The 25,351-nt window shown below is 37.1% G+C and overlaps 1 protein-coding gene across 4 annotated transcripts in view; it reads left to right on the plus strand.

Moving 5' to 3' along the window:
- LOC107697002 (probable phospholipid-transporting ATPase IIB) overlaps positions 1-25,351 on the plus strand; it is a 42,561-nt gene that overhangs the window by 8,101 nt on the left and 9,109 nt on the right. For 2 of the 4 annotated variants that reach the window (XM_016497604.1, XM_016497614.1), the window contains exons 3-18: positions 423-573; positions 1,227-1,340; positions 1,435-1,543; positions 2,405-2,463; positions 2,860-2,911; positions 3,924-4,018; positions 5,130-5,210; positions 8,240-8,366; positions 9,492-9,568; positions 13,812-13,972; positions 14,109-14,251; positions 14,482-14,594; positions 16,468-16,722; positions 21,688-21,849; positions 22,298-22,390; positions 24,548-24,631. In XM_016497604.1, coding sequence (XP_016353090.1) covers positions 423-573; positions 1,227-1,340; positions 1,435-1,543; positions 2,405-2,463; positions 2,860-2,911; positions 3,924-4,018; positions 5,130-5,210; positions 8,240-8,366; positions 9,492-9,568; positions 13,812-13,972; positions 14,109-14,251; positions 14,482-14,594; positions 16,468-16,722; positions 21,688-21,849; positions 22,298-22,390; positions 24,548-24,631 — 1,876 coding nt within the window. The remainder of the gene's footprint in view (positions 1-422; positions 574-1,226; positions 1,341-1,434; positions 1,544-2,404; positions 2,464-2,859; positions 2,912-3,923; positions 4,019-5,129; positions 5,211-8,239; positions 8,367-9,491; positions 9,569-13,811; positions 13,973-14,108; positions 14,252-14,481; positions 14,595-16,467; positions 16,723-21,687; positions 21,850-22,297; positions 22,391-24,547; positions 24,632-25,351) is intronic. The other 2 variants (XM_016497624.1, XM_016497631.1) reach the window with 1 other exon arrangement.

Consider the following 25,351-nt stretch of genomic DNA (forward strand, 5'->3'; position numbering starts at 1 on the left):
AAGTGTTCCGTGTATCTGCTTAAAGTTCAAGTCAAACTAGACTGAGCTAGGCTGTCTTCGCTCTCTGTTAACATCACTTACATTAATGTTGCATTAACGTCAGTTGTATTTCAAGTGGAATCAACTGGTTACGCGCGGCTGGTGATGAATTCCGCAAAAGGTCTCAGTGTTCGTTTTCAAGAGCGTTTTAAGTGATTAACAGGGTGATAATTCAAGAAAATCACCGGTTTTCAGTGCAACCCTTAAATTAGGAGTAATGACCAGCCTTGATATTTGTTAATTATTCGGTCAGGGATATTTTTAAATAAAGACCATTTACTGGAATCCAGGCCTGAACTGCGCCTGTAGCACTGTGTCCTCCTTTAAGTGAATTTGTCTAATCACTGGATGATCTTTTTCCTCCCGTGGTCTCTGTCACGCAGCTGTTGCGAATGTCTGGTTCACACATGTCGCAGGAAGAAGGAGCTGAAAGTTCGGACGGTGTGGCTGGGGCACCCTGAGAAATGTGAAGAGAAGTACCCCAAAAATGCCATCAAGAATCAGAAATACAACATTGTCACTTTTGTGCCAGGGGTAAGGCAGTATAAACAATCTCTGCATGTTTTTTTTTTTTGGTTTCCGAGAGTGCTAAAATTGAGCTAAAAAATAAGAATATTTTGTTTAATATTTGTGAAATTTTGTATTGCTGTTTTTATATAGTTGTTATGTTATCAGTATTATTTATAATTAATTTCATTTTTATGTTTTTATTTTAGTCTTGTTTTATTTGACATTTTCTTTTCAAAGGCGCAGAACTTTTTTTTTTGTGCAGCTCTCGCTAGGCTGTTTAAAGTGAAATCTCTACCCATTGTACGCACAGCAGATTTGCTCAGTAATCAGGTTAATGTGTAACTAGCTGTGAAGTAAGGGGGTGTAACAGCAATCTAACGTATCTTTTTCCACTGAGTGTGTAAGTGATCTACTGTATTATGACTGCTGGCGATGTCTTATTCAGTGGAACGCGCCTTCTGTATGTGCCCTTGGCAAAGAATTTGCAGCTTGTATGATGAATTATGTATAAGCCAATCAGGTGTACCTCCAAAAGCTGTGTTAGAATGTTATGTGTATTACTGTCAATTACCTTACATTTTTTTATTCAATTTGTCATGGTTATATTGTCAAATCTTCATCAAATATAAGGCATGGTGATTATTTATTTTTGGTGCTTTCTCTTTCTTTTGTTTTAGGTTCTTTACCAGCAGTTTAAGTTCTTCCTCAACTTGTATTTTTTGGTAGTGGCTTGTTCTCAGTTTGTTCCATCGCTGAAGATAGGATATTTGTACACCTACTGGGCCCCGCTGGTGAGTACATCTAACCGCACTAAGATGGGAGTTGAACACAAAAATGTAATTTCAATCATCACTTTTGTTGTTCCTTTTTTTTCTTGTTGTCTAGGGCTTTGTGTTAGCTGTCACCATGGTGAGAGAGGCAGTTGACGAAGTTCGGCGCTGCAGGAGAGATAAAGAGATGAATTCCCAGCTGTACAGTAAACTCACAGTGAGAGGTGACCACAATATGACACATCCTGATGATATTATGCCATATACACAGATCATCCTGTTTGAGCTCCATTGACTTCAAGAGTTAATTGATTTGGAACCTATTAAGATAATATAATAGTTAAAAGACATGATAATTGGTTTATCTGCCTTTTTTTGGGGGGGGGGGGGGGTTTCAGGTTTTGCACTTGTTGTAAAATTATGCATTATATCATTGGTTTAATATAATCTCTATTTATCTTTTTGTTAACATTTATTTCCTTTTTAGTGAAAGGGAGCTAAATAACATTAAATTATTGGGTTTGACTTATTTGTATTGATGTCACTCGTCTCACTGGTCAAACTACATCAAATAGCACAGAAAATATGCAATTCAGTAAATTTATGCAAATATGCAATTTATTAACTTTAGGAATATTGCATGTGTAAAGGTCCATGCCTCTGTTTCACTCCTGGGTGACATGTCACTTGTTGATCTTCAATGATAATTCAATTTCACCATACAAAGAATGCAAATGACTTTTATAAAAGCCCTGTCTGGGTTTAATTTATGAATAAATTATCCATAAAAAATGTCTTTCTCCATCTAGTGGGAAACGGGTACTCTGCTTGGGGCTTTTGTCTGCGTGTGTGTGAAATCTTAGTGGCTCTGTTCAGTCTCAGTCAGCTCTAAATGTTCTGAGCAATTTTTTAGAAAAATCACACAAACTGTTAATTCTTTTTGATATGTTAACTTTGTCAACCCTAATATTTATCATTTTAAAAAGTGTATTTATTCAATATAAATTTGGACGCAGGGCTAATTTATTACCTACGGCTAAATAATTCATTTCTAATTACAATTATTTGTCCATTGTATTTTTCAGGGAAGGTCCAAGTAAAGAGCTCAGACATACAGGTTGGAGATTTAATCATTGTGGAGAAGGTTTGTTGTCCCTTTTTTTTTTATTTTTTTATCCCTTCCTCTCTTTTGTTGTTCAAGGTATCAGCATAAACTTGCTGCTACGTGATCCATCACATGAAATCCTGTCATTCTTTCAGTGGGACATTGTGTCTGTCTCTCCCCTCGCTGTCTGTGGTTCGCTTTAATTGCTTGCTAGGGAAATGACCTTGTTCAATTATTCAACACAACGCTAAAATAGGACTAACGTTACAGAACTGGAGTCAATAACATACGTATATGCCCACATTATTGCTAAGTTCAGCATAACTAATATATTAATATCTCTTAAGATTCTAAGCTGCCTAGGTGGGCAAGTCTAGGTGGATAGTATGGAAACCCCATGTGCCTCTGACTGATGAGTAATATTTTGTTTTATAGAATCAGAGAATTCCTGCTGATATGATTTTTCTGAGAACATCAGAGAAGACTGGTGAGTTTCACTCTTCACATACAAGTGAAGCTTTCAGACGTTTCAGACGATAACTACTTGTGTCATTAGTCAGTGGTTTCCAACAGTGTTCCCGCAGGCACCTTGTAGCTCATATGGAACCTGTAGAGCTCATTCTATAAATAGAAGTTTTATTACTTAATTTTCTTATACAATTTAAACACTTTTCTAAATTTGAGCTTAATTCCATTTCTCATGTTTGCTTGTTAGAGTTTTTTGGTATATAAATATTTTCAGATTTTCTATATCTATACATATTTTCAGAATTGATTCATTTTTGAATGGACAAAATGACAATTGGCTGGGTGTCAAAATGGACAATTAAATTGTCAATTAATGGACAATTCAAATTATTATTTTTTTTTATTGGTTAACCATGTCTTAGTGAGCAGATGCTCTTATGAGTTGTATATGGAATACTGTAACGTGAAGAATATGTCTATATTTCACCCAGCATCATTTATTATCAAATTTTTACAGAAAGTCAGTGAAGTCTATTTTAGGGTCCTTTTTTAAATTATTATAATCTTATCTATTACAATTCCCCCAATTACTTTCTTTTCTTGAAATACTATATATATATATATTTTTTTTTTTTAAGAAATATGACCCAGGCATGCTTTTACAGGTTGTGCCTCAGCAAGGTTTGATAATATTGGTAATCTCAGTATATGGAGCATGATGAACACTGAAGCTTTTGCTCTGAGAGCTTAAAGACAATGACCTTTCTTGTCTACTGCCTACTGTTATATCAGTCTTGTCCAAGATCAATATGAACAATATGTTAAGCATTCAGAGTTCTTTAGTGAATAGGGGCCAAGGTTTTGGCCCATAACAAATGCGTCCTTCACGCATATGTCTTTAGCCCTCTCACTTTTCTGTCTGTAAATAAAGATAATACACCAGAATAGATTATCGGATGTTGTCAAATATTAGATTTTTATATAAAGTATATCTTTTTCTGTCAGATTTAAGATAATGTTTTGTTTTCCAGGTTCATGTTTTATTAGAACAGATCAGCTGGATGGAGAGACAGACTGGAAGCTGCGAATCACTGTTGCTTGCACTCAAAGACTTCCTGCCTTAGGGGTATGAGCCTCGTCTAGCACAAAAACAGTACATATTCGATATTGCCATGATCTTAATACCTGTTAATAATAAATTATACAAATATTTGGCAAGTGCAGCAAGCTTGACTTCTTGTATGAAATACAATGTTATGATCTAGTCCTAGTCTTTTACATTTATGTCTATTAATGGTGCATTTATGCTTGGCACATATAAATGTTTTTATACCAAAGTACTAGTCTGTGAGTTGTGGAATAAATTGGACTTATGCTTTTTTTTCAATTGCTCAAAATAAAGTATATCATATGAAAAATAGTATAGTAAGATGATTCGAACTGTCAAATACATCATCACCCATCTACTTCTGGAGCAAAAGCTGCTGCATCCCAAATCACATTTCAGCTCCTTCTGTTCTGTTCTCGGATGGGTCTGTAACTTTACCCCCATAGGCAGTGAGTGATGTGTCCCACACTCAGACTCTCTCAGGCTGATGATACGAAGGCTCATGTTTGATATCACTGTGTATCTGATTTACTGGCCGGAGGGTTTGTTTCACATGGGCTGGTAACTTTACCCCAAGAGACAACTGGAATCCGCCAAACGGCCTGTCTCCTGGTGCCATCGGCGTGGAGATGACACTCACCTCGAGCAAGGGTTCACGTGTGTATTTGTCTTTCCGAAACCACTTAATGTGATCACAGAATTAAAATTTCAGCAAGTCGCCGAATGATTGCTGCAGTAAAGCAGCGGGAGCGGTCGGATCGGGTATCTGGTGGGCTTGACGGTCAGATCGCTAAACATCCCTGTTTTTCATACTTGCGGACACGTCATCGAATGCAAAAGTCATTATAATTTGTAAGCAACCCGTCAAAGTTTCGTTTAGTTTTAATTACGTTGTTTTGTCTGCATTATCTGTTCTGTTTGAAATTCAGACTTGTGGCAGGATGTCAGAAGGGGCTTATTTTCATGAGAATCGCTCTGATTGCTAGTCGCTTTGAGTCCTGCCATAATACTCGCACGAACGAGAGGTCGGGTTTGGGCCGAGCCCAGAATTTAGTTCGTCGGATGACATTTCTGGTGCTGATTTATTGCGTTCATGTTTTTTCTTGACCTTTTCGCTTGCTGTCCGCAGGATCTCTTCTCCGTCAGCGCGTACGTTTACGCCCAGAAGCCTCAGCTGGACATTCACAGTTTTGAGGGGAACTTCACAAGGGTAAGAAAAACTGCTGTTAATGAAGGAATTTTTACAAGGCTTCGTTTAGCATGAGCTGTGACGTCACGGCCCCAATTTAAACCCGCTGTTAGCTTTTTGTAGAGGTATTTAATGTTGTGTTGTTGCCCATTAAACTAAACCTAACCGCTGTTTTTAATTGCACATTAAAATAACATGGATTCTCAAAGTGTGCCTGTTCACATGACTATGAGCTGAAGTGTCTCTGGAATGTGAAACCGGCCAACGAGACGCATTCCTTGCAACGCTGATGACATCACGGGTTGTTAGGCTCGCTCCCAGCCCATTGGCCGAGCACAGTTCCTTATTAACAGCAGATTAGCGCAGTACTGGAGAAAGAGAGAGGGAGGAAAAAAAGGAAAAAAGGGACCCCCCACATAAAGCCTGTCTTTGTTTGAAGTCTTCGCTCTTGGCCACACAGCATGCAGGGGCAGAAGATCACTTCCTGCGCTGAGTCACTCTCCTGAGCCTGCTTTCACAAATCTGCAGCTACAGGGACACACTTCCAAATGCTGTTTCCCACAGTTCTTTACTACCCGCACACTTGCTGCACCTTATTGCCACTTCAGTGCTTTATTTATTTAAAGGAGTAGTTCGTCCAAAAATGTTGCTATTACTTACTCACCGTTATGTTTTGAACTTTCTTACTTCTGTGGAACACAAAAGATGTGTTTTTGAAGAATATTCTCTATTACATATAATGAAAGTGGATGAGCACTGGGACTGTCAAGCTTAAAAATGACAAAAAGCACTGTAAAAGCCATTCAAGTTAGGAATGACACGAGGGTGAGTAAATGATAACAAAATTTTCATTTCTGAGTGAACTGTCCCTTTAATAGTTTTATGGTTCCGATGTCAGTAGCCCCTTACCATGACATTTTAATCCATTGATTAATCACTTGATTGATCGCTTCTGCTTGTATTATTCTCATTTGTAAGTCACTCTGGATACAACAATCTAAAAATGTAAATATGAATATGATTATTCTAAATGGCAGTCACATGCACGCACATCTTTGTTAGTAGCTGAGAGGTCAGTCCATTTCAGTCATGATGCCTGCGCGTTCACTGCTAATTTTATTTACTCTTGTCTGTATGCCTCTGTATTTAAACAGGTGTGAGTGTGGGTTTATTTAGCTATACATTGGGGAACTTCGGTGACATTCTCGTTTGGAGAAAAAACAATTGCATAATGATTTATAAATTAAAACTTTTCTTTTAGTGGTAGGTTATGGTTTAGGGTTGATTTCTACTATTAGCTTTATATACAGTTCATGAAGTTATACATATATAAAGTTTGAGGTCTGCACGGTTTTTAAAGTCTTTAATGCTCACCAAGGCTGCATTTGTTTGATTAAATATACAGCATTATTACAAATTTTAAAAACTGTTACAACAGTTGTGCTGCTAAATGTTTTTAGCAAAACCTTGATACAGTTTTTTTTTTTAGGATTCTGTAATGAATAGAAAGTTCAAAAGAACAGAATTTATTTGAAAGAGAAATTTTGTAATGTAAGACATCTGTTACTTTTGATCAATTTAATGTGTCCATACTAATTAGAAGTGTTAATTTCTTAATATATATGTTTTAACACTTTTCAAATATCATGTTTTTTCATTGTGCATTCCAATTAATCTCAATCAAACTGCAGTTGGGTTATTTTGATTAAGTAAAAAAATAACTAAAAAAATACAGCTATGAACATGATTTTTGAAAATTACAATTTTTGAGTTGTCTGTTTTTGCAAATAAACTCATGTATATGTATATGAATCACACAATCATACACACACACACACACACACAGAGAGAGAGAGACCCCAAACCAAACTGTGGTAGTGTAAAAATAATGAAATAAATAAATATATCCTGATTTTTATAGCTAAATAAATATATTTGCTGTAAATGTATTTGCTGTAGTTCACCCAAAGATGAAAATGATGTCATAATCTACGTCGTTTCTTCTGTTGAACACATTAGAAGATATTTTGAAGAATATTTGTACTCAAAACAATTTTGATGAGCATTAACTTCCATTGGAGGGACAAAAACAGAGATATTTCTCAAAATATCGTCTTTTATCTTCCAGATAAAGAATAGAGTCATACGGGTTTAGAACAATAAATAATGACAACATTTTCATTTTTGGATGAGCTATTCCTTTAAGTTATGACCGTTTTATGACTTAAATATGATGCAGCCAAATGTTTCTCATTAAACTGTCAGATTCACTGCTGCAGAAAAGAATTATGAATGCACATCTTGGATCTGTTTCTTTCCATGTTAACTAAAACTTATAATTAAACTTAAAAGTTTCATAGAAGTTTTATCGTAAGTATGGAATTATGATTTATGGGTTAAAACACTCCCATTTCTTTGAGCCTTATCACTGATAAAAGGCCTTTTCTCTTCATGGACCTCTTTCCAGTTTTAGCCAATCTGACAGGCTGGCATTGCTACATCTGTTGGCCAGAAAAAGACAAATGACAAGAACAAGTGGGCCGTCTTAAATAGAGGACACATCTCTCTTGCTATCTGCGACAATGCGCATGTCTCGGCAGCTGCGATGTGTGTGGCCCTCTTTCTCACTGTATATTATGCCCTACTGACAGAGGATAATTAGATATCATCCGTATTCACCCAGCCGCAACATGTTATGTGGAAAAAAGCATTTAAAGATTTAATTTCTGTGCTTCTCCCCTGATTTATGGCCTGTTCTGTTCTGCTCAGCACAGAGCGTGCTAACACTAAACGAGGCCTTATTATGATGTTCAGCATGGCGCTGTTTTTGTAAACAAGGCAAATCAAGTCAAACCGATTTCACCGTTCCCTCTAAATGGACTGTGTCGCTTAACCGGGCATTAGTGTAATTCAATCTGCCGTCTAATTCCCTACTTACCGTTCGTCGTGATGAAAGTTCATCAATTCATTATTTGTGCTTTGAGTCTTTGTCATTTTTATTGACCTGCTTTTTAAAGGCCATAATTGATAACCGCTTTTTCCTGTGCTAGATAACCATGAAATCAAAACAGACTGAACTAATGTACGACCTCTGTCCCCAGGAGGACTGTGACCCTCCCATCCACGAGAGCTTGAGCATTGAGAACACCCTGTGGGCCAGCACTGTGGTGGCATCTGGTAAGCAAAGTCTTTTCCAGCCCCAAATTTCTTTCATAGAAATATAAGAAAAGCACAAGCCTCAGAGGTCTGAAATATTCATCACAGGTCAAATATCTTTTGAGTTTATTGTGTTGTAGAAGAGTGTGCCGTTGATACCGAGGCGATCCGCCAGCATCACTCAAGACCCCCTTCGTTCTCCCGTTTGTTTGTCACTTGAGATCGCCAGACTCATCTGCTACTATTCAAACAATCTCATGAGCAGAGAAATATGAGGAGCCGTTAATGGGAAGCCAAAGTGTCTGGCTTTTTGCAGTCCTGTCCCTGCGGTGTCAATGAAACGTGTCCCTAAAGAACAGGTCCGAGATCGGTTTTTGCCACTACGCTTTCTCTGACATCTCCTAGGGGTCTGTTGTTTAGAATCTGATCCCAGTCCAACAATAATAGCCGGACTATTCCTTCAAGCGGCCTGCGTTTGTGCCTGCGATCGGCCCTTCATTGATCTGTGGTTGCCCCTGTCTTGGTTCTCCAGGGGTTTTTAGAGGTTCTTCTTATTCCCCACCATGGTGTGACCTTCAGCCGGAGAAAGTCCTTCCATATCTCCCCACAAAACACAGTCTGGTGACGTCATCCCATCCAACTGAGCAGACCCAACACAAAACACCATGGGGCGAGTAACCGATATGCCCTGTAGTCCTAGCCCATTAAAGACCCCCTTGAGGGCAGCCTAGGTTTCATTGCTTTCCAAACATGAAACAATATGTCGAGCTTAAAGAAATCGAGAAATATTTAAGCACGTTTTATATTGTGTTACTGTGTTTAAACAAAAGTTGGACTTCGCCACTTCCTCGTTTAGCGGTGAGGCTGCATACTCCATCAGTAATTAGCTTACTTTAATGAATCAGTCCATTACCAAAGCAGCACCATTGATCTGACTATAATAGGCCTCATTGTAATGGTTTATTTCTGGGTGTCCCACATATTGAATCATTTGTCTTGAGTCTCAGCTGCATCCGTTAACTGGAAACACACTTTTTGAGCTAATTGTTCATTAGGCTGGCCAGAGACACACGGCCGGTTTATTTGTCATCGTCCGTTTGCAATCAGTCATCCATTTGTCCTTTTTTTTTTTTTTTTTTTTTCCAGGTACTGTCATAGGTGTGGTCATATATACTGGAAAAGAAATGAGAAGCGTGCTAAACACGTCGCAGTCCAAAAACAAGGTGGGTTTGTTTGTCGTTGTTTGTGTTTATAAATGAAATACTTGGTTTCTTTAATTAGTTTTCCTCCCAAAGGCTAATTGTTTGAAGAAAAAAAAAACACAATTTAATGACACAAGTATGAGCTGTGATATCTTGCAGTCAATACACACTAGACATTGCCCAGAGACTGTTTTTCCCTTTAACCTTTCAATATAGACTTGAAACGAAGCGAATAAAAATAGCGAACCGTTGGGGTGGTTTTCAGCCCTGATCTTAGTGACGAATTTGGACCTGTCGATGTGAAAGGACAACCCCAGAGAGATTAATCTAGAGGGAAATTAACCAACCAAGGGCTTGCGTGACATTTGTGGCAGAGCCTTAATCCTGCAGAATTCCCCTTAATGATTAGATACAGTGGACGTCAATGCTGTAAAAGTAAACTTAAATACGTCAAATCCCATTACACTCATTACCCCTCCCTTAACTGACCCCTGCTGTCTTTGGCTTTTTTTCTTCTTTTTTTTTTACTTATCCACATGGTTCAGAGCTCTGACACTGTTCTACTTGTATGTGCACTGCTGTTCAAAAATGTGGGGTCGATAAGATTTTGTAATGTTTTTAAAAGAAGTCTCTTGTGCTCAACAAGGCTGCATTTATTTGATAAAAAATACAGTACTGTGATACTGTATCACTTTAACTGTGATATTGTGAAATACTATTTCAATTTAAAATAACTGTTTTCTGTTCTAATATATTTTAAAAAGTGATTTATTCCTGTGAGGGCAAAGCTAATTTTTCAGAAGCCATTAGTCCAGTGTCAAATGTCACATGATCCTCCAGTAATCATTGAAACATGCTGATTTGGTGCTCAAGAAAAAAAAATGTTATTATCAATGTCCAAAACAGTTTGAATCCATGATAGATTTATCTCCCCAGCTCTGTTTTCTGTCATGACATGATTGGTCTTAAAACAGTATGATGTTAATGTCTTAAATCAGGTGTAATTTTGTGGATGATAAAATGCTGTATCCTATTCATTATATTTTTATTTTGTCTAAAATGCAAGGTCAACTATAATCTAATAGTAGGTTGATTTCTTTCTCAAGCGTAAACATTATTTAATCATCCCAATTACCCTGACATCTGGTATCTGTTTTTTGCCAACGGCAGATGAGGAGAGTGTTTGGGGAAACCTGTATGAAAACAATCATTATTTTGCCAATATCATTTGGCTCCCTCTAGTGTCAAATTTGTTAATGTTTAATTTGGATTTTCTGTTTGAAATATTTTGAGCAACTTTTGAGTAAATGTTGAAGTAAATGTTATTAAATGGATTTAATCATTTAATTAAGTGCATTTAATTTTTATCTAAATTGTGTTCATCATTTAATTAGCTAGCTATCAGCCCGTGTGCTTGATATCAGCATCACAAAAACCACCTGAGAAACCCATATTGGTTAACCACTATTCTTCATGTCATGAAGTGTTTCAGACCCTGTCATGGATGCTGCAAGATGTGTGTGATAGCAGCAGCTCTGGCGGAGCTCATAGCTCTACCATGTTCTGTGTGTGAGAGTGGAATTCAATATCTCAAGGAGATGATGTCAGAGGTGCCAATACAGGGAACGAGACGCAGTGAGAAAGTCGATACGACTCGGCGAAAGTCACTGAGAACGTTTTCGCCTCTTATAATCTGTTGTGACATTCCTTGCACAAAGCTCTAAGCTCTCACTAGAAGCTGCTGACAGCACATAAGCTATCACTTATCACTTTACACGTGTGTGTGTGTATCTGTCATTGTCGTAATATGGAACGATATTCTCTTTGAGGATCGAAACCTTGGTGGTCTGTAGGATGTGACAAAGGGTTGAACAACCCTCTTCGCTGACCAGACACTGCTCACTACTTTAGGTGTTATAATCACTGATATATTTAAGCAGTGCAGGTGTTTGGCTGGATTTTTTATTTTATTTATTTATTTATTTTTAAGCAATGCAGATACTCAGATGCGTGTATTTTATTTATAAACAATGTAGAGCTCAGTTGGATTTATTTATTTTTTTTTTAAATTTTATTTTATTGTATTTATTTATTTAAATTTTTTCCCGCAAAGTTCCTGGAAGGAGAGTGGCAAGAGGAAAATATTACAATTCAGATTCAAACTCTCTCTTTACATATGAGCAATAACAACAGCTCTGACAAAATGTCTTTAAAACTTTAACAAGTTATGAAATGCTGTAACTGTGTGACATTAAACACTGCTTACCAAAACAATTAATAAATGAACATCAAATATAGATTTTTTTTATTATTAAGTTAATATTAAGTTATTGCTAGCCAGGGACAATGGCCAATTATGCAGTTTAGTGGTTGTTTTATAAAAGTATTTGACCAAAGAATGCAGTGATTGACCAAAATGAATAAAATATTTGAGACACATAAGCTGTGAATATGATACAGTTTTCGAATATTCAGTTTAAGTCTGATCATTTTAGTTGATAAGTTTGTTTGGTAAAGTGAAGAAACTTCTGAAGACCTCGTCTGTGGTCCTGCACCGTGGATGGCATGTTCCATTTATCTGTATTGCATATCCAGTTTCTGGGACACTAGCATAATGCCATATTGTTGTAACAGCCTCTGTATACTTAATGGATTTCAACCAATGAATATTCATTATGCAGGCACAAAGTCGTCATCAAATTTCACACACAAAACATACAGGCAGCGATGGCAGGTTGAATCATTCCTTTCACTTTAAACGAGGCCCGGATGAATAGAGTAAAATATGCACTCTCGATTCATTGATAGCATCTTCAGCTTGAGGTAATTGAGTCGCTTTTTCCTCTCGGGCTGAATGAATAACAGCTTCACCCGATCCCTGGCCAGCTTTGCAAAATTCAGCCTCCGCATTGTTTTGCCCCCATAAAGGGGGATTCCTCCCTTTCAGCTGGGGAACTATGTCTTCTGTCTTAATTTTTCTTCATTTTAATCCTTCCATTCCCCCCTTTTTCCTCACTAGCTGAAGCATGAAGCTCGGAGTGGGGCGGCAGGCCATCGGAGGGGTTTTAAACTACAGCTGATAAATCAGACAGCAGCTCTTCTCTCCCAGTGTCTCCCAGTTTACTCAGTCCTCCAGGGACTGGGGGCCGTAGGCAGTTGGGGGATTAATTTTGCTTGCATTTTTTTTTTTGTCTTTTCTGTTCAATTTGTCCATCCCCTCTCTCCCCCTCCCCCATCCCTTTCACGCAGATTCCTTTTCTCAGGGGACGGTGTTATGTGTTGCTGTTTTTATTAGCGCGCTGCCTAGATGAAAGACCTCAGTGTTTTCGCGCAGGCCACGCTGTCGGCCCTCGTCAGAGGGAAACAAGAAAAACTTCTTTTTTGACATCATTTTCCCACATATTCCATTGGCTGAGGGGACATACTTGAGAGAAAAAGGGGAAAACTCCAGCTCTTTTGTCAGGGGCCGTTTCTATGAAGAGGCGTTCTGCTTTTATTTTTCCGGTTTTGCCTCCTGTGCTTTTCACAGAGAGATGACAACAGCAGTGGGCTTCTTGGTTAAATGCCTCTCATCTCTCCTCTCCTCCACATACACTATTAGCATGAGAAAGGTCTGCGGTCTGGAACAGGCCTGGGGGGCATTGATCAGTGCTGGCTTATGGGCAGGTTGTTTTATTTTTCATAAGAGTAACATTTCGGATCACTTCAGATGAGAGGAGCCCTCAAGGTTCTTGTTCTCAGAGGGGATATCGCATGCTTTGGATAAGAGCGCTTTAACCAAATACTCATTCATTTTGGGAACTTTTTTTGGAGTGCGTTATAAACAACCAGTAAAAATGATTAAAAACAAGTTTCCCTGGGAATATTCATTACTATATAGTTCTGAATGTATTTACTATTCTTAAAATACTAAAGTGCTTAATTCTGATTAGTCAGTGGCATATGTATAATTGACTAAGCTAGTTTCACTCACCTATCACATTATGGCTTGTTTATTTTCACATAATAAAACACTTAAATTGATAAATAAAATGCGTAAATTAGATTTTCATGTTATACTAGCCATGTTATACTCATAATAATGTACAGTCAGACAATATTTATTGCAAAATACACCTTCAAAGGTTGATTTACAGTGATAATGACCAGCTGAATTTACATTATCTCTTACTTGTTTACTAAAATGTAAGTTTAAACACTTATTAAAGCACACAAAAACTTTCAGTTTGATTTATCTCAGACTTTCTCATCTCTTCCTCTGCAGGTGGGACTATTGGACCTGGAGTTAAACCGCCTAACAAAAGCTCTGTTCCTGGCTCAGGTGGTTCTGTCTGTTGTTATGGTGGCTTTGCAGGGATTCCTTGGGCCCTGGTTCCGAAACCTGTTCCGTTTCGTGGTTTTATTTTCATACATCATCCCCATCAGGTATGTTTATAATATTATCACCCAGATCACACTTATGTGAAAATATTACAGCAAAATCATCAGCAGTGTGAAATGAGAGGAACAAACATATTTTTTAGACATTTGTGTGTGTGTGTGTGTGTGTGTGTGTGTATAGTCTAAGAGTAAACCTGGACATGGGGAAGTCAGCGTATGGCTGGATGATTATGAAGGATGAGAATATTCCAGGTACTGTGGTTCGGACAAGCACCATCCCAGAAGAACTTGGCCGTCTGGTCTACCTGCTTACAGACAAGACAGGTACTTTTATTTTATTTTATTTTATTTTATTTTATTTTATTTTATTTTATTTTATTTTATTTTATTTTATTTTATTTATTTTATTTTATGCTATTTTATTTTATCCTATTCTCTTCCTTGTTTTATTTTCTCCCTCTTTCTTTGTGTTGAAACCACTCTGCCCATCCAAAAGCTTTATAATAACTATTGATTTCTCTCCTGATCTTAATCTTTGTGTGCTGTTTTTCCAGGCACTCTGACCCAGAACGAGATGGTCTTCAAGCGCCTCCATCTCGGTACTGTGTCATACGGGATGGACACTATGGATGAGATCCAGAGTCACATCATCCAGTCCTATGCTCAGGTGTGATTGACATGTGTCACCTTATACATCACCATTAAGACAATGGCTTTCACTATAGAGGAAACTTAAGGAGTTTCACATCCTTCACTAACTGCTGTCGTCTTTGGTGTGTGTGTGCACGTTTTGTGCCAACAGCTGGGTGACACAGTGTTAAAGCCACAGTGGCAATTGATTTTCATGCTTCATGGTCCTTCATTACTGTGATGATGGACTGGCAGGCAGGTTTGAAATGTACCCATGATATGAGCGATCATAGCCTTATTATATCCCCCCTCAGGACGTGTCAGAGTCCGTGTCCAACAACTTGTGAAATTGAGTTTGACAGGAATCAATAAACATAATGTAATTTACAGCTTAACATGCTTTGGTGTGCACTAGGCAGTTATAGCTCCCATTCTCTCTGGAGTGTTAGGAGTATAAAGAAATTACTATTAAAAACAGCTGTTTTTTTGTAGAGGGCAAACCCCATCGTCTTTTTTGAGACGGGGTGAGTGTACAGACAGTTCTTGCCTGTCCAACTGGGATTTTGAACTCAAATTGTGTTTTGAAATGTCAAAATTTGATATTCGTATATAGACGATGTGGTTCAGTTTAAAACCTTCAATTTACAAGCTTTTTGTGGCTCTATAATAGCATTCTTAATTTTCCATAAAATTGTACTGTAAAGGTGAAGTTAATAGCGTTGTGGCTTTAAACTTAGCTTTTCCATTAATTGAACTTAAAAGGCCAGGTGTGTTGTTTTTGTGGCACTGAACTTTAGTTAATATGAACTTGAGAAAATTCAGAGAGGAGCAGGACCTTCGAGTAGTGTAGAACTGTATATGTAAATGCTGTTGTATATTTGTAGATATAATTTTTTTTTTGCCAATTCTGGTTATTTAGTCACTCAAATGCTTTTTGATTTAAACTGAAAACTGACTGATTTCCTACACAGTGCTAGTTTTTTTGCTGTGTTCTTCTCTTTCTTGCATAATAAATATGATGTTACTAAATATAAATATATAGAGAACACCAATATTAAAATTCTTGATAATGCCAAAAAGCTGATAATTAAATTCTGCAAGTGAATTTAGACATCACAGCATTTATAATGTATATTATAAAAATAGATATTCATTTTGAGATTATAGTTAATATTATTAAATTAATGTTTTTAAAGATTAAGTCAGTGTTACATGACAGCAAATAGAATATAAATGTAATAATTAAGGGGCATTTTTAACTCCAGTCAATATGACATGCCTATTTACAACTGTCTAACTGTGCATATATCTTATTACACATTTACTGTATTTTTATATACATATTCAGATTGTCAAATCAGGAGCCTAACATACTTTAATTCTGAGAGAGTGAGCCAGCAGTGGGGTGTTTTTATGTACCTTCATCTGCAGTTTGAAGGCTGTGTGCAGGTTGTCATCTCTTCCCCTCGGCAAAGCTCTGAGGAAAGAGGAGTTCATCAAGAGAAATCTCCTGCTCCAGTGGAGCACAGCAACCCCTGTCAAGCACACACACACACACACGAAGACTCACAGTGGTGCTTATGTAAATTGATAAGTTTCAGAGTCAGGGTGGGATTTCGACGTCGTTGTGTGGGGAGACACTGATGAAATCTTCACGCTTTTTTTTTTGCCCAATGGGTCCTGACACTGAGAGAGCACAGGAAAATTAATTATCAGTATACACTTCCTGACCAGTCCCCCGTTCTTATACTACACATGACGACGTTATCAGATTATGACATAACTTCATCATTTAACTGATTTTTAAATGTGTTGAACTGAATACTTTTTTTAAACAAATATTTCTAATAACAAATGTCATTTCTCAAGCTAAAGCGCACTCTTATTATTTCAACTTTGTGTCTCTCCAGGTGAGCTCGGTGCAGTCTAATGGCAATAGTGCGAGTTCAACACCCTCTTGTAAATCACAGCCGCCCGCTCCGAAGGTCCGCAAGAGCGTGAGTAGCCGGATCCACAAGGCCGTGAAAGCCATCGCCCTCTGCCACAACGTTACACCAGTGTACGAATCCCGTGTTAACGGTGCCAGCGCAGAGCCAGAGAGCACAGAGGCCGACCAGGACTTTAGCGACGACAACCGCACTTACCAGGCCTCCAGTCCTGATGATGTAAGAATGATGGGACGTAAGGCTGCACGATTAATTAAAATTAAATCGCAAAGGCGATAAATCTCGATTAGGCAGAAGCTGCGATTGTCATGTGTATCTTTCAGTGAAGCACAGTTCTGTGATCAGCAGTAAATCTCTATCCGAAGTAGGGATGTTCATTTCGGTTATTTTTCTTAACCGACAACCGACGCTCATTAACCGATTATTAACCGTTAACCGTTAATTCAAGAATTGAATTAAATTAGACAATGTGTTTATCTAATGTCAGCCGAGTATCTCAGAAAGCACCAGGGTTCTGTACTCGTTGGAGACTGAAAACAGATTTCCCAGCTTGATGTTATTGACCTCAGATTAGTCAGATAAGACAAAATTCAAGTGATTGCGCCGGTGCCGCATGCACGCGCACAGTTAAGCATTGCTACCTTGACAATGCAGCCTGTTCATTATCATAATAAAATACAGTCAGTCAAACATATGGGGAAAAAAACACTGTACCGCTGTGATGTTATGCAAAACATTTTGTTTTACGTAGATATTGGAATGCGAGTGAAGTAGGCCAGGCTACATAATAAATAATAATTTGCTATTCAAATACATCGCGAATACGGAAACATTTGATTTTGTGTCGAATGAGAGACCCAATGTTGGTTTCAGTTTTGTTTTAGCCTAAATGAATTCGTTTTGGCTTGTCATTTATGTTGCTATAGCTTCTTACATTTTTAATTCTTGTTCTTTTCTAAATACTGTTAATTGAAAGGCTTTGTTGTGGAGTGAGGGGAATTAAAATAGCCTAGCTATGTTTACAGTGTTTATTATAATGTTTGTAAACATTTCGCGTCGGCATTAGGCCTATTTCTGAATTAAATAATCAAATGTGACTTATACGCGACTTATGTTTTTTTTCCCCTAAAAAAATTTTTTTTTTATACGCGTAGTGTATTTTAACCATGCAGCAAATCTTTTAAAATATTTTGATACATTTCTGAAAAAATAAAGAAAGAAATTACCTTTTAAACCGTTTAACTGATTGTATTAATCGGTCAAAATTCTATACGGTCGGTTAAACGGTTAAAATGAACATCCCTAATCCGAAGGCCAGAGGGAGCTCTCGTGCTGAAACTCCAAATATGCCTCACAGAAGAAACCCAGGAAATCCCTATAGTGGTTGCTGAATAAACAGAAGATTTAACTGCTTTCATTAATTCAACGTGTCTAATAAACGCACGACTACAACAATATATGATTTATCAGAGTTCATCTTATTATCATTTTTATTATAATAAAGTATATAATAATGCAATGCTAATCGACATAGCCTTTATCACTGCTTAGAATACTATGAAATATGTTGCGTGCCTTATTCTGTGTAAGAAGCCACATCATCTCACAGAAGGATTTATTTCAAACTGACGTCAGACTGACGTTATGAAGTGAGTTTGGAGTTAAAAACATGCAATTAAATTTGGTATTTTCACATGCTTTCAGTTGGAGGAGCATTTACTACACAGAGCCGTAGTTCACTGACAAGCTACGCAAACAGCTTTCATAATCTCAGAACGATTTCTTCGATTTCATAATCGCGCGATTATGAACGCGATTTTGCGTAGCTTGTCTGTGAACTACGGCTCTGTGTAGTAAACGCTGCTCCATCTGAAAGCACGTGCTGGAGATTTACTACTAATCACCATGGGACGTCCTGAAAGGAATGGTATTTATTTATTTGCTTAATCAAAATTATTTAAAAAATATTATTTTGGGACATTTTTTGTCATCTTTTATTTTTTATTTTTGTAATTTTCTGCTTGGGTGGTTCCAGCAAAAAAAAAAAAAAAAACAGGACAATTTTTTTTTTCTATTTATTTTATTTAGAAATCAGATAGATTGCAATGACACTGGTCTCCTCATTCCTCTAACAGTGTAATCCTATATATCGCTGCTTTAGTATTTATGACTCCCCCACTTTAGCCTTGAATTTACTGCCTTATTGGATGGTAATATAGACTCTGTGTTAGTAGAGAAATCTGAGAGGGCTCAATAAATATCAGAAGCAGAGGGGGCAGGGGTAGGTCACACACCAGGAAGGACTCGGTCATCATTTGTGTTGAGAGATCGTAGATATTTATAGATCTGTTGTAGAGCAACAATATTTTGAATGAGTTGTTGGTAAGAAAAGCACTAAATAAATGGCAGAAAAGGCATTGAGGCCAAACATATGTCACAAAGGCAGCGGTCCTCAAATAGATGGAGGGAAACGTCAGGCTCATTATAGTTAAATATATTTTTTAATGGAGGGGAATGAAATGTTGTTTGAGGCTCGTTGGAGGTATAATTTAACCAAAAATGACATTTCTGTCATCGATTACTCGTAATCTTCCAAACCTGTATGACTTTCTTTCTTCTGTCGAGCACAAAAGATGAAGCTTAGAAGAATTTTTGGCATTGCTTTTCATCATACAATGAAAGTCTCCAAAAATGACCATATAATCCATAGGAATTACAAGCTTTACAGTTTGTGGAGCATTTATTTTTTGTTGTCTACAGAAGAAAGAAAACCATATCCGTTTTGAACGACATGGGTAAATAAGTAAATGATGACAACATTTGTATGTTTAGGTGAACTAACCCTTTAAGTGTTCAATAATTCTGTACAGTGTTTGCTGTTCCCTTGCAGGATCTAATGAAGATGAACTAATGAAGGGCAGTTGTTTTCAAAGCATTGATTGTTTTCAAGAAAATGCGCCAGTCATTATATAAATTGAAAATATTCCGGTGCTCTTTCATTTTTCCTTTACACAGACCGAGCATCTTTTTCTTCAAGACCTTCTGTAGACGTAGATATCTTTTGAGAGTGATAAAAGGAAAAAGAAATCTGTCCATCTCCCTCTTTAGTGGAATTGCCTGTCCTCTCTTCTCCCTTGATGTGTCTACTTATTTATTTTCTTTAATGCCCAGGTCTTATCTCTCCAACGTCTTCACTCCGGGATTGATCAATATTTAATTTTCTCTGAGAGACTAGCGGTTAACACTAGTCTTTCTCTACGTGTCACTCTCATCAGCGCCTGTGTCTATGTGTGCTCACTCAAAGACCTCCAGCCTTTTCAGCTTTTAATATGACAGGCGCATAGTGATAATATTCCTAAAGAGAGCCGAGTTCAGGGATTGCCTTTCCGGACACTTACTTTAAGTCATTTGTGACCTTTGACCCCACAGTGTCAAGGGTCAGAGGTTTAATGATCGGACATTCTCATGAGCAAGACCGTTTGTTATGTCCGATAATGAAGTTTTACTTATGGGGTGTAATAGAAGTTCACTGATGGTTTTATTAGTGGTTTTGGCTTATTCAGATGAGACGACAGTGTTCAGTGGCTGTTGACCTTTGCTTCTTCTAAGAAAAATATAGTATTGACCTCTAACCTTTACCCTATTAAATAGAAGTTGTCACAAAAGATGGGCTACTCGTACAAGAGAGTTATGGCATGTTCAATTCTTTTAGAATGAGTTTTTTGTTAGAATAAGGTTAAAGCGGATGCAATCTTAGTCTGGTTTTGATTAATAGAGTGATCCAGTCAAATATTTTTAAGTAAGTTCATATTGTAATATGAATTTTAAAACTAAATATGAATTTTACAATCGTTATTTCCAGGCCTAGATATTTTAATAATTAATAACAATATTTAATCATTTATAATAAAAAAAAATGGAAATTTCTGTAGTCAGTATAATTGTTCTTAGTTATGCTCAACTCTAAAATATTGAATTTGTAAAAAAAATAATAATAATAATAATTCTTTGTGAGTGCAATCTCTAGAAAGTTTTTTTTTTTTAAAGCCAGTAATCAAACGGCTGGAAAAGTCATTGCTCAAAAAGTGTAAAATAATATACTGTTATAATAACGATAAGTGAAAGATAGAATTCAGATAAACTTCTCTTAGCATATTCCTGGAAGAAACTGCTCTGTCAGATAAACCCATCTCCACTTTGCCTTCTTTATGACGTTGTATCATATTTCCTGTCACATCTGGTCTCTTTATTAAATAACAGCCACGTCTTCATGTGGTCGTAGGTCACATGGTGCGGGTTCAATCCTCTCTGCTTCTTGAAGGCGCAGTGATCTTGGTTTATGATTACAGCTTTTCTTTCTGTACTGCTGAAATGATTGATAGAGTGTATTAAAGGCTCTCCCCTGTGTCGTAAAACAGTTCCCTGCGCCTCTCCTGAAGGCATTTCCCCACCACCTGAGTTACTTGTGTGTGTGTGTGTGTGTGTGTGTGTGTGTGTGCTCTTGAGGGCATCATTTAGCACTGTCAGGTTGATAGAAGACTGACTAATTAGTCATATCACATTGAAATGCCATAAACGAGTTCTAGCTGTGTTCTGATGTGTGTAAGAGCAAAGAAAGCAGTTGTAATCAGAGCTGTGGAGTAATTTAAAGGCATAATTTGCAGGGATGTTTATGATCTTTCAGTCTTGAGATAAACAGTGCATGCAATGGGGGTCAAGAAGTCTGAGACACAACTGAACAAGATTTGATATAATTTATTACAATCTTTTCTAATTCCATGCAGCATTTTTTATAAATTCTATTATCGGCATAACTCTATATTACCAGCATATTTTAGCTAGAGTAGAAAGTTTAATTATTAACATGAATTTTGGAATGTCTCAGTATTTGGTTTGGTTTTACTGACTGTCAAGCATGATTTGAGAATGATCCAAACAGAATCTCGTGCTCCAGTGGTAACGACAATTTGACTGTACAAGAATTCACATGATCAGTGGCTCAAATTGGATTTTCAGAAACTTCATTACCTAGACCTAGTGTAGATTGTGACTTTAAATGTGACTTTTTTTTTTTTGTTTGTCAGCTCTTTAAAGATGATTTGATCATTGAGAGCAAAAAGTTGAATGTAACTAGTCACAAAAACAGATCTTTTACAACAAGACATTCTTTCACATGTTGTGTAGGTGGCTCTGGTGCGCTGGACTGAGAGTGTGGGTTTGACTCTGGTGAACAGAGACCTGACGTCCCTCCAGCTGAAGACCCCAGCCGGACACATCTTGACCTATTACATCCTCCAGATCTTCCCCTTCACCTCTGAGAGCAAGCGCATGGGCATTATTGTCAGGGTGCGTGTCACATAACAAGTGTGCGAGTGTGTTTGTCTGTGTTCGGAATTACATATTTCTCTCATTTCAAACAGTGTAAAAAACATCTGGTGAGAATATGAGTTTGAAAATGTGTGCACATTTGAACATGTTTCCTCTGTAGTGTGGCTTTGTGTCCTTTAGCCTTTGTTGAGTAAGCTATTACAGTAGATACTTCAGGACTCTGTGTACTTGAGTGTTTCTGTGAGTGTGTCGTGTTGTACAGTACATGCATAAAAGTATTGTTGGCTAAGCTTTTGACATGCGTTTGTGTGTTTGTCATACTCTGTTTGTCGTCTTATTTACTGATAACTTTAGGGCTCCACGCGCCATCTGTGTGGTTTTGTGCTCTACAGTTGGACATGCTAATGATTTAGACATGATTTGGATATGTTTTTAAGTGTTCTCTGTTGAATTGATTGTGTTTCAGGAGGAGGCTACGGGCGACATCACGTTTTACATGAAAGGGGCTGATGTTGCTATGGCGAGCATTGTACAGTACAATGATTGGCTGGAGGAGGAGGTAAGAATGCATGAACCATTGTTGATGGGAAATTCTGCTTTTTCGTGTGGGTTGGTGAGCTTATGAATAAATCTAATTGTCTGTTTCTGTGACCCTTCTATTGTTTTGTTTTTTGTTTTGTTTATTTGCATTTTTAATTGTTTTTGTATCCGATTCATAATCTGTCTTTGTGTGTGTGTCAAATGACAGTAAACACAATACAAATAAACGCAGTACCTTTATATTTGTTCTCAAATGTAATTTATCCATGCAAAAACTAAAAGAATAGGAAAAATGTCACCAGATTGAGTAAGTCTCACAAATTTTGGTGTAGTGTTGACTGGTGTTAGTTTTTACATTTTCAGTAAAATTTTAACAATATAGCAGTTATGACACACAAAACTAAGAAAACATAATGTAAGAAAATATCTAACCATTTTTACATATTGTGATACATATTGCAAGTTATATACTTGCACTACTGTTCAAACGTTTGGGGTCCAATAGGATTTTTTTTTAAGGAATTAATACTTTTATTTTGCAAGGATGCATTAAATTGATCAAAAGTGACAATAAAATGATGTTGTTATAAAATATTTATATTTCAAATAAATGCTGTTCTTTTAAACTTTCTATTAAGTAAAGAATTCTGATAGGAGAAAAAAAATAAACATTTTATAATGCTACAAAACGTTTGTATTTTTAAAACAAAAATGCTTTTGTTAGTATTGATCAAAGAATCCTGTAAAAAGAAAAAAATGTATTGTTTCCACAAAAATATTAAGCATTAAGCAACCTTTTTTAACATTGATAATAATGTTTCTTGAGAACCAAATCAACAGATCATGTGACACTTAAGACTAAAGTAATGGCTGCTGAAAGTTCAGATTTGCCATCACAGCAATAAATTACTAAAATAGAAAACATAATTAAAATATTTTAAAGTTGTACTGTATTTACTGTATTTTTTATCAAATATATTCAGCCTTGGTGATCTCCAAACTTCTGAACAGTAGTGTATAATATATACATATTACAGTTATAAATTTAAAGTATAAACGAGTATTTGGCTAGTATATGATGACTAACGCCCCATTCACACGGGGCGTCAGCGTTAACGCTTGACGGAGGGCGTTTCTGAAGCTTGGTGCTGAAGCTTGGTTGGACCGTCATAGTGACAACAGCCAATCACATTAGTCTTCTGGTGTTGCATGAACGCGATTGGCTAGCATCTGCACTAGAGTATTTGCATAAGGCGATCTGACTGGCTGATGCCTGCGTTGGCGCTTGAAAAGTTGAAAGGTTTTCAACTTCTGCCGCGAGCAATGGACCCAACGTGACGCGACGGACCCACAATTCATTTCGCCAACGCTTGACGTCACTCCGTTCAAAGTAAATGAGAGGCGTTGACGCTGACGCCCCGTGTGAATGGGGCGTCTTAGCCCCAGTTCCCGTATGTCTGTCATTCCAACTGACTTCCTCAGTAGGTACCGCCAGTGTTTTTGGTATTGAATCCCTAGTAGGAGTGTCTTTATGAACAGATCCCGATTGAATTAAGAATCAACACGTTTGATAAGGTAGCGCTAAGCATAACAAACAGGTTGGCCTGTCCTAGCCTCTGTGATCAAGGACAATCTGCTCAGCCCATCATCACACATGCATTTCTCGCTTTGATGATTATAATTGTATTGGCAATATGCAGTCGATGAGGGGCGGAGATGAGGCTTATTAATTAATGAATGACCTCAATAAAGGCTTATGACTAGGAGCATCATGCCATAATCCTCATCGGTGCGCTTTGTGTGTGCATGTGAGACGCTGCTATAAGGACAGGTCAATAAGTAATCACTGCATCACTTTCGCCTGTTGGATTTTCATATCAAAATTAAACCGCTGTCCCACATCTTTTACAGTCTGCTCAAAGATTCCCACAGGCACTGTTGTATTTTTCACGATTGATTCTTCCTGTGCGTGTGTGTGTTTGCATATCTCTATTTGCATGGCACTGTTTTGATGTTTCCAGTAAATACAATTGTGTTAAAAGCATTGTTTATATCTTTGTTCTCATGCTTTCTGTATACCAATTGAGTTCACAGTCTAATACACAACCACACACACTCACACGTCATGGCTGTAGCTGATGTAATTGTAGTTGTGTGTTGCATTGTGTTGATTCAGTGTGGGAACATGGCCAGAGAGGGCCTGCGGACACTGGTGGTGGCTAAGAAAGCACTGACTGAAGAGCAATACCAGGACTTTGAGGTATGATATACCAATTCACAAATGGGTTAATATGTAGTGATATAGTTTAAAACAGTGGTTCCCAGCCCTGGTCCTGGAGGCACCCCAACACTGCACGTTTTGCATATATATTATGTACCTTGACAATTTTCAACTTTTTAATATTTTGGTGTAAAGTTGTCATTTTTGTACTCCAACAGAGGAACCATTATTTTTAAGCAAAATGCCATTGTTGACAAATAGATCTAAAAAAAATTGTGTAATAAATACAATGCAATAAAAGATCATTAAAATTATCTCTTGAGAAATATTTAACATTCTGTACCCAAACTGATAGCTTCCTTTGCAGCAATATCAACTTGCTTATTTCCTAATAGACCAGTATGACCCTTGAACCCAAAAGATGATAATACTAAAAATTGACTCTGTAAAAGGTCTACTGTAGATAAAATGTAATTTACTCTGGGGTTTTTAGTTTCTTTAATTTTCCATTGCTTAAAAAACAAATTCTTGAATCTGTGAAAATAATGGGATTTTTTTATTGTGCAGTCTAAAAATAGAATGGTTCTGGTCTGGATAAAATGTTGACAGAAGATGATATGTGTATCTGATAAAATTGGTTACTGTATATTGTCATTCCATTAGGATGTTGATGGAAGGAATACAATTATTGGTTAGCATGAAAATTTTGAGAGATAACAGGTGGCATTAGATCGCTGATTTCTTTCTAATTTCTAATTA

Source organism: Sinocyclocheilus anshuiensis, unplaced genomic scaffold (genome assembly GCF_001515605.1).
Source record: "Sinocyclocheilus anshuiensis isolate Anshui unplaced genomic scaffold, SAMN03320099.WGS_v1.1 scaffold1038, whole genome shotgun sequence".
In the NCBI taxonomy this organism is placed as follows: Eukaryota; Metazoa; Chordata; class Actinopteri; order Cypriniformes; family Cyprinidae; genus Sinocyclocheilus; species Sinocyclocheilus anshuiensis.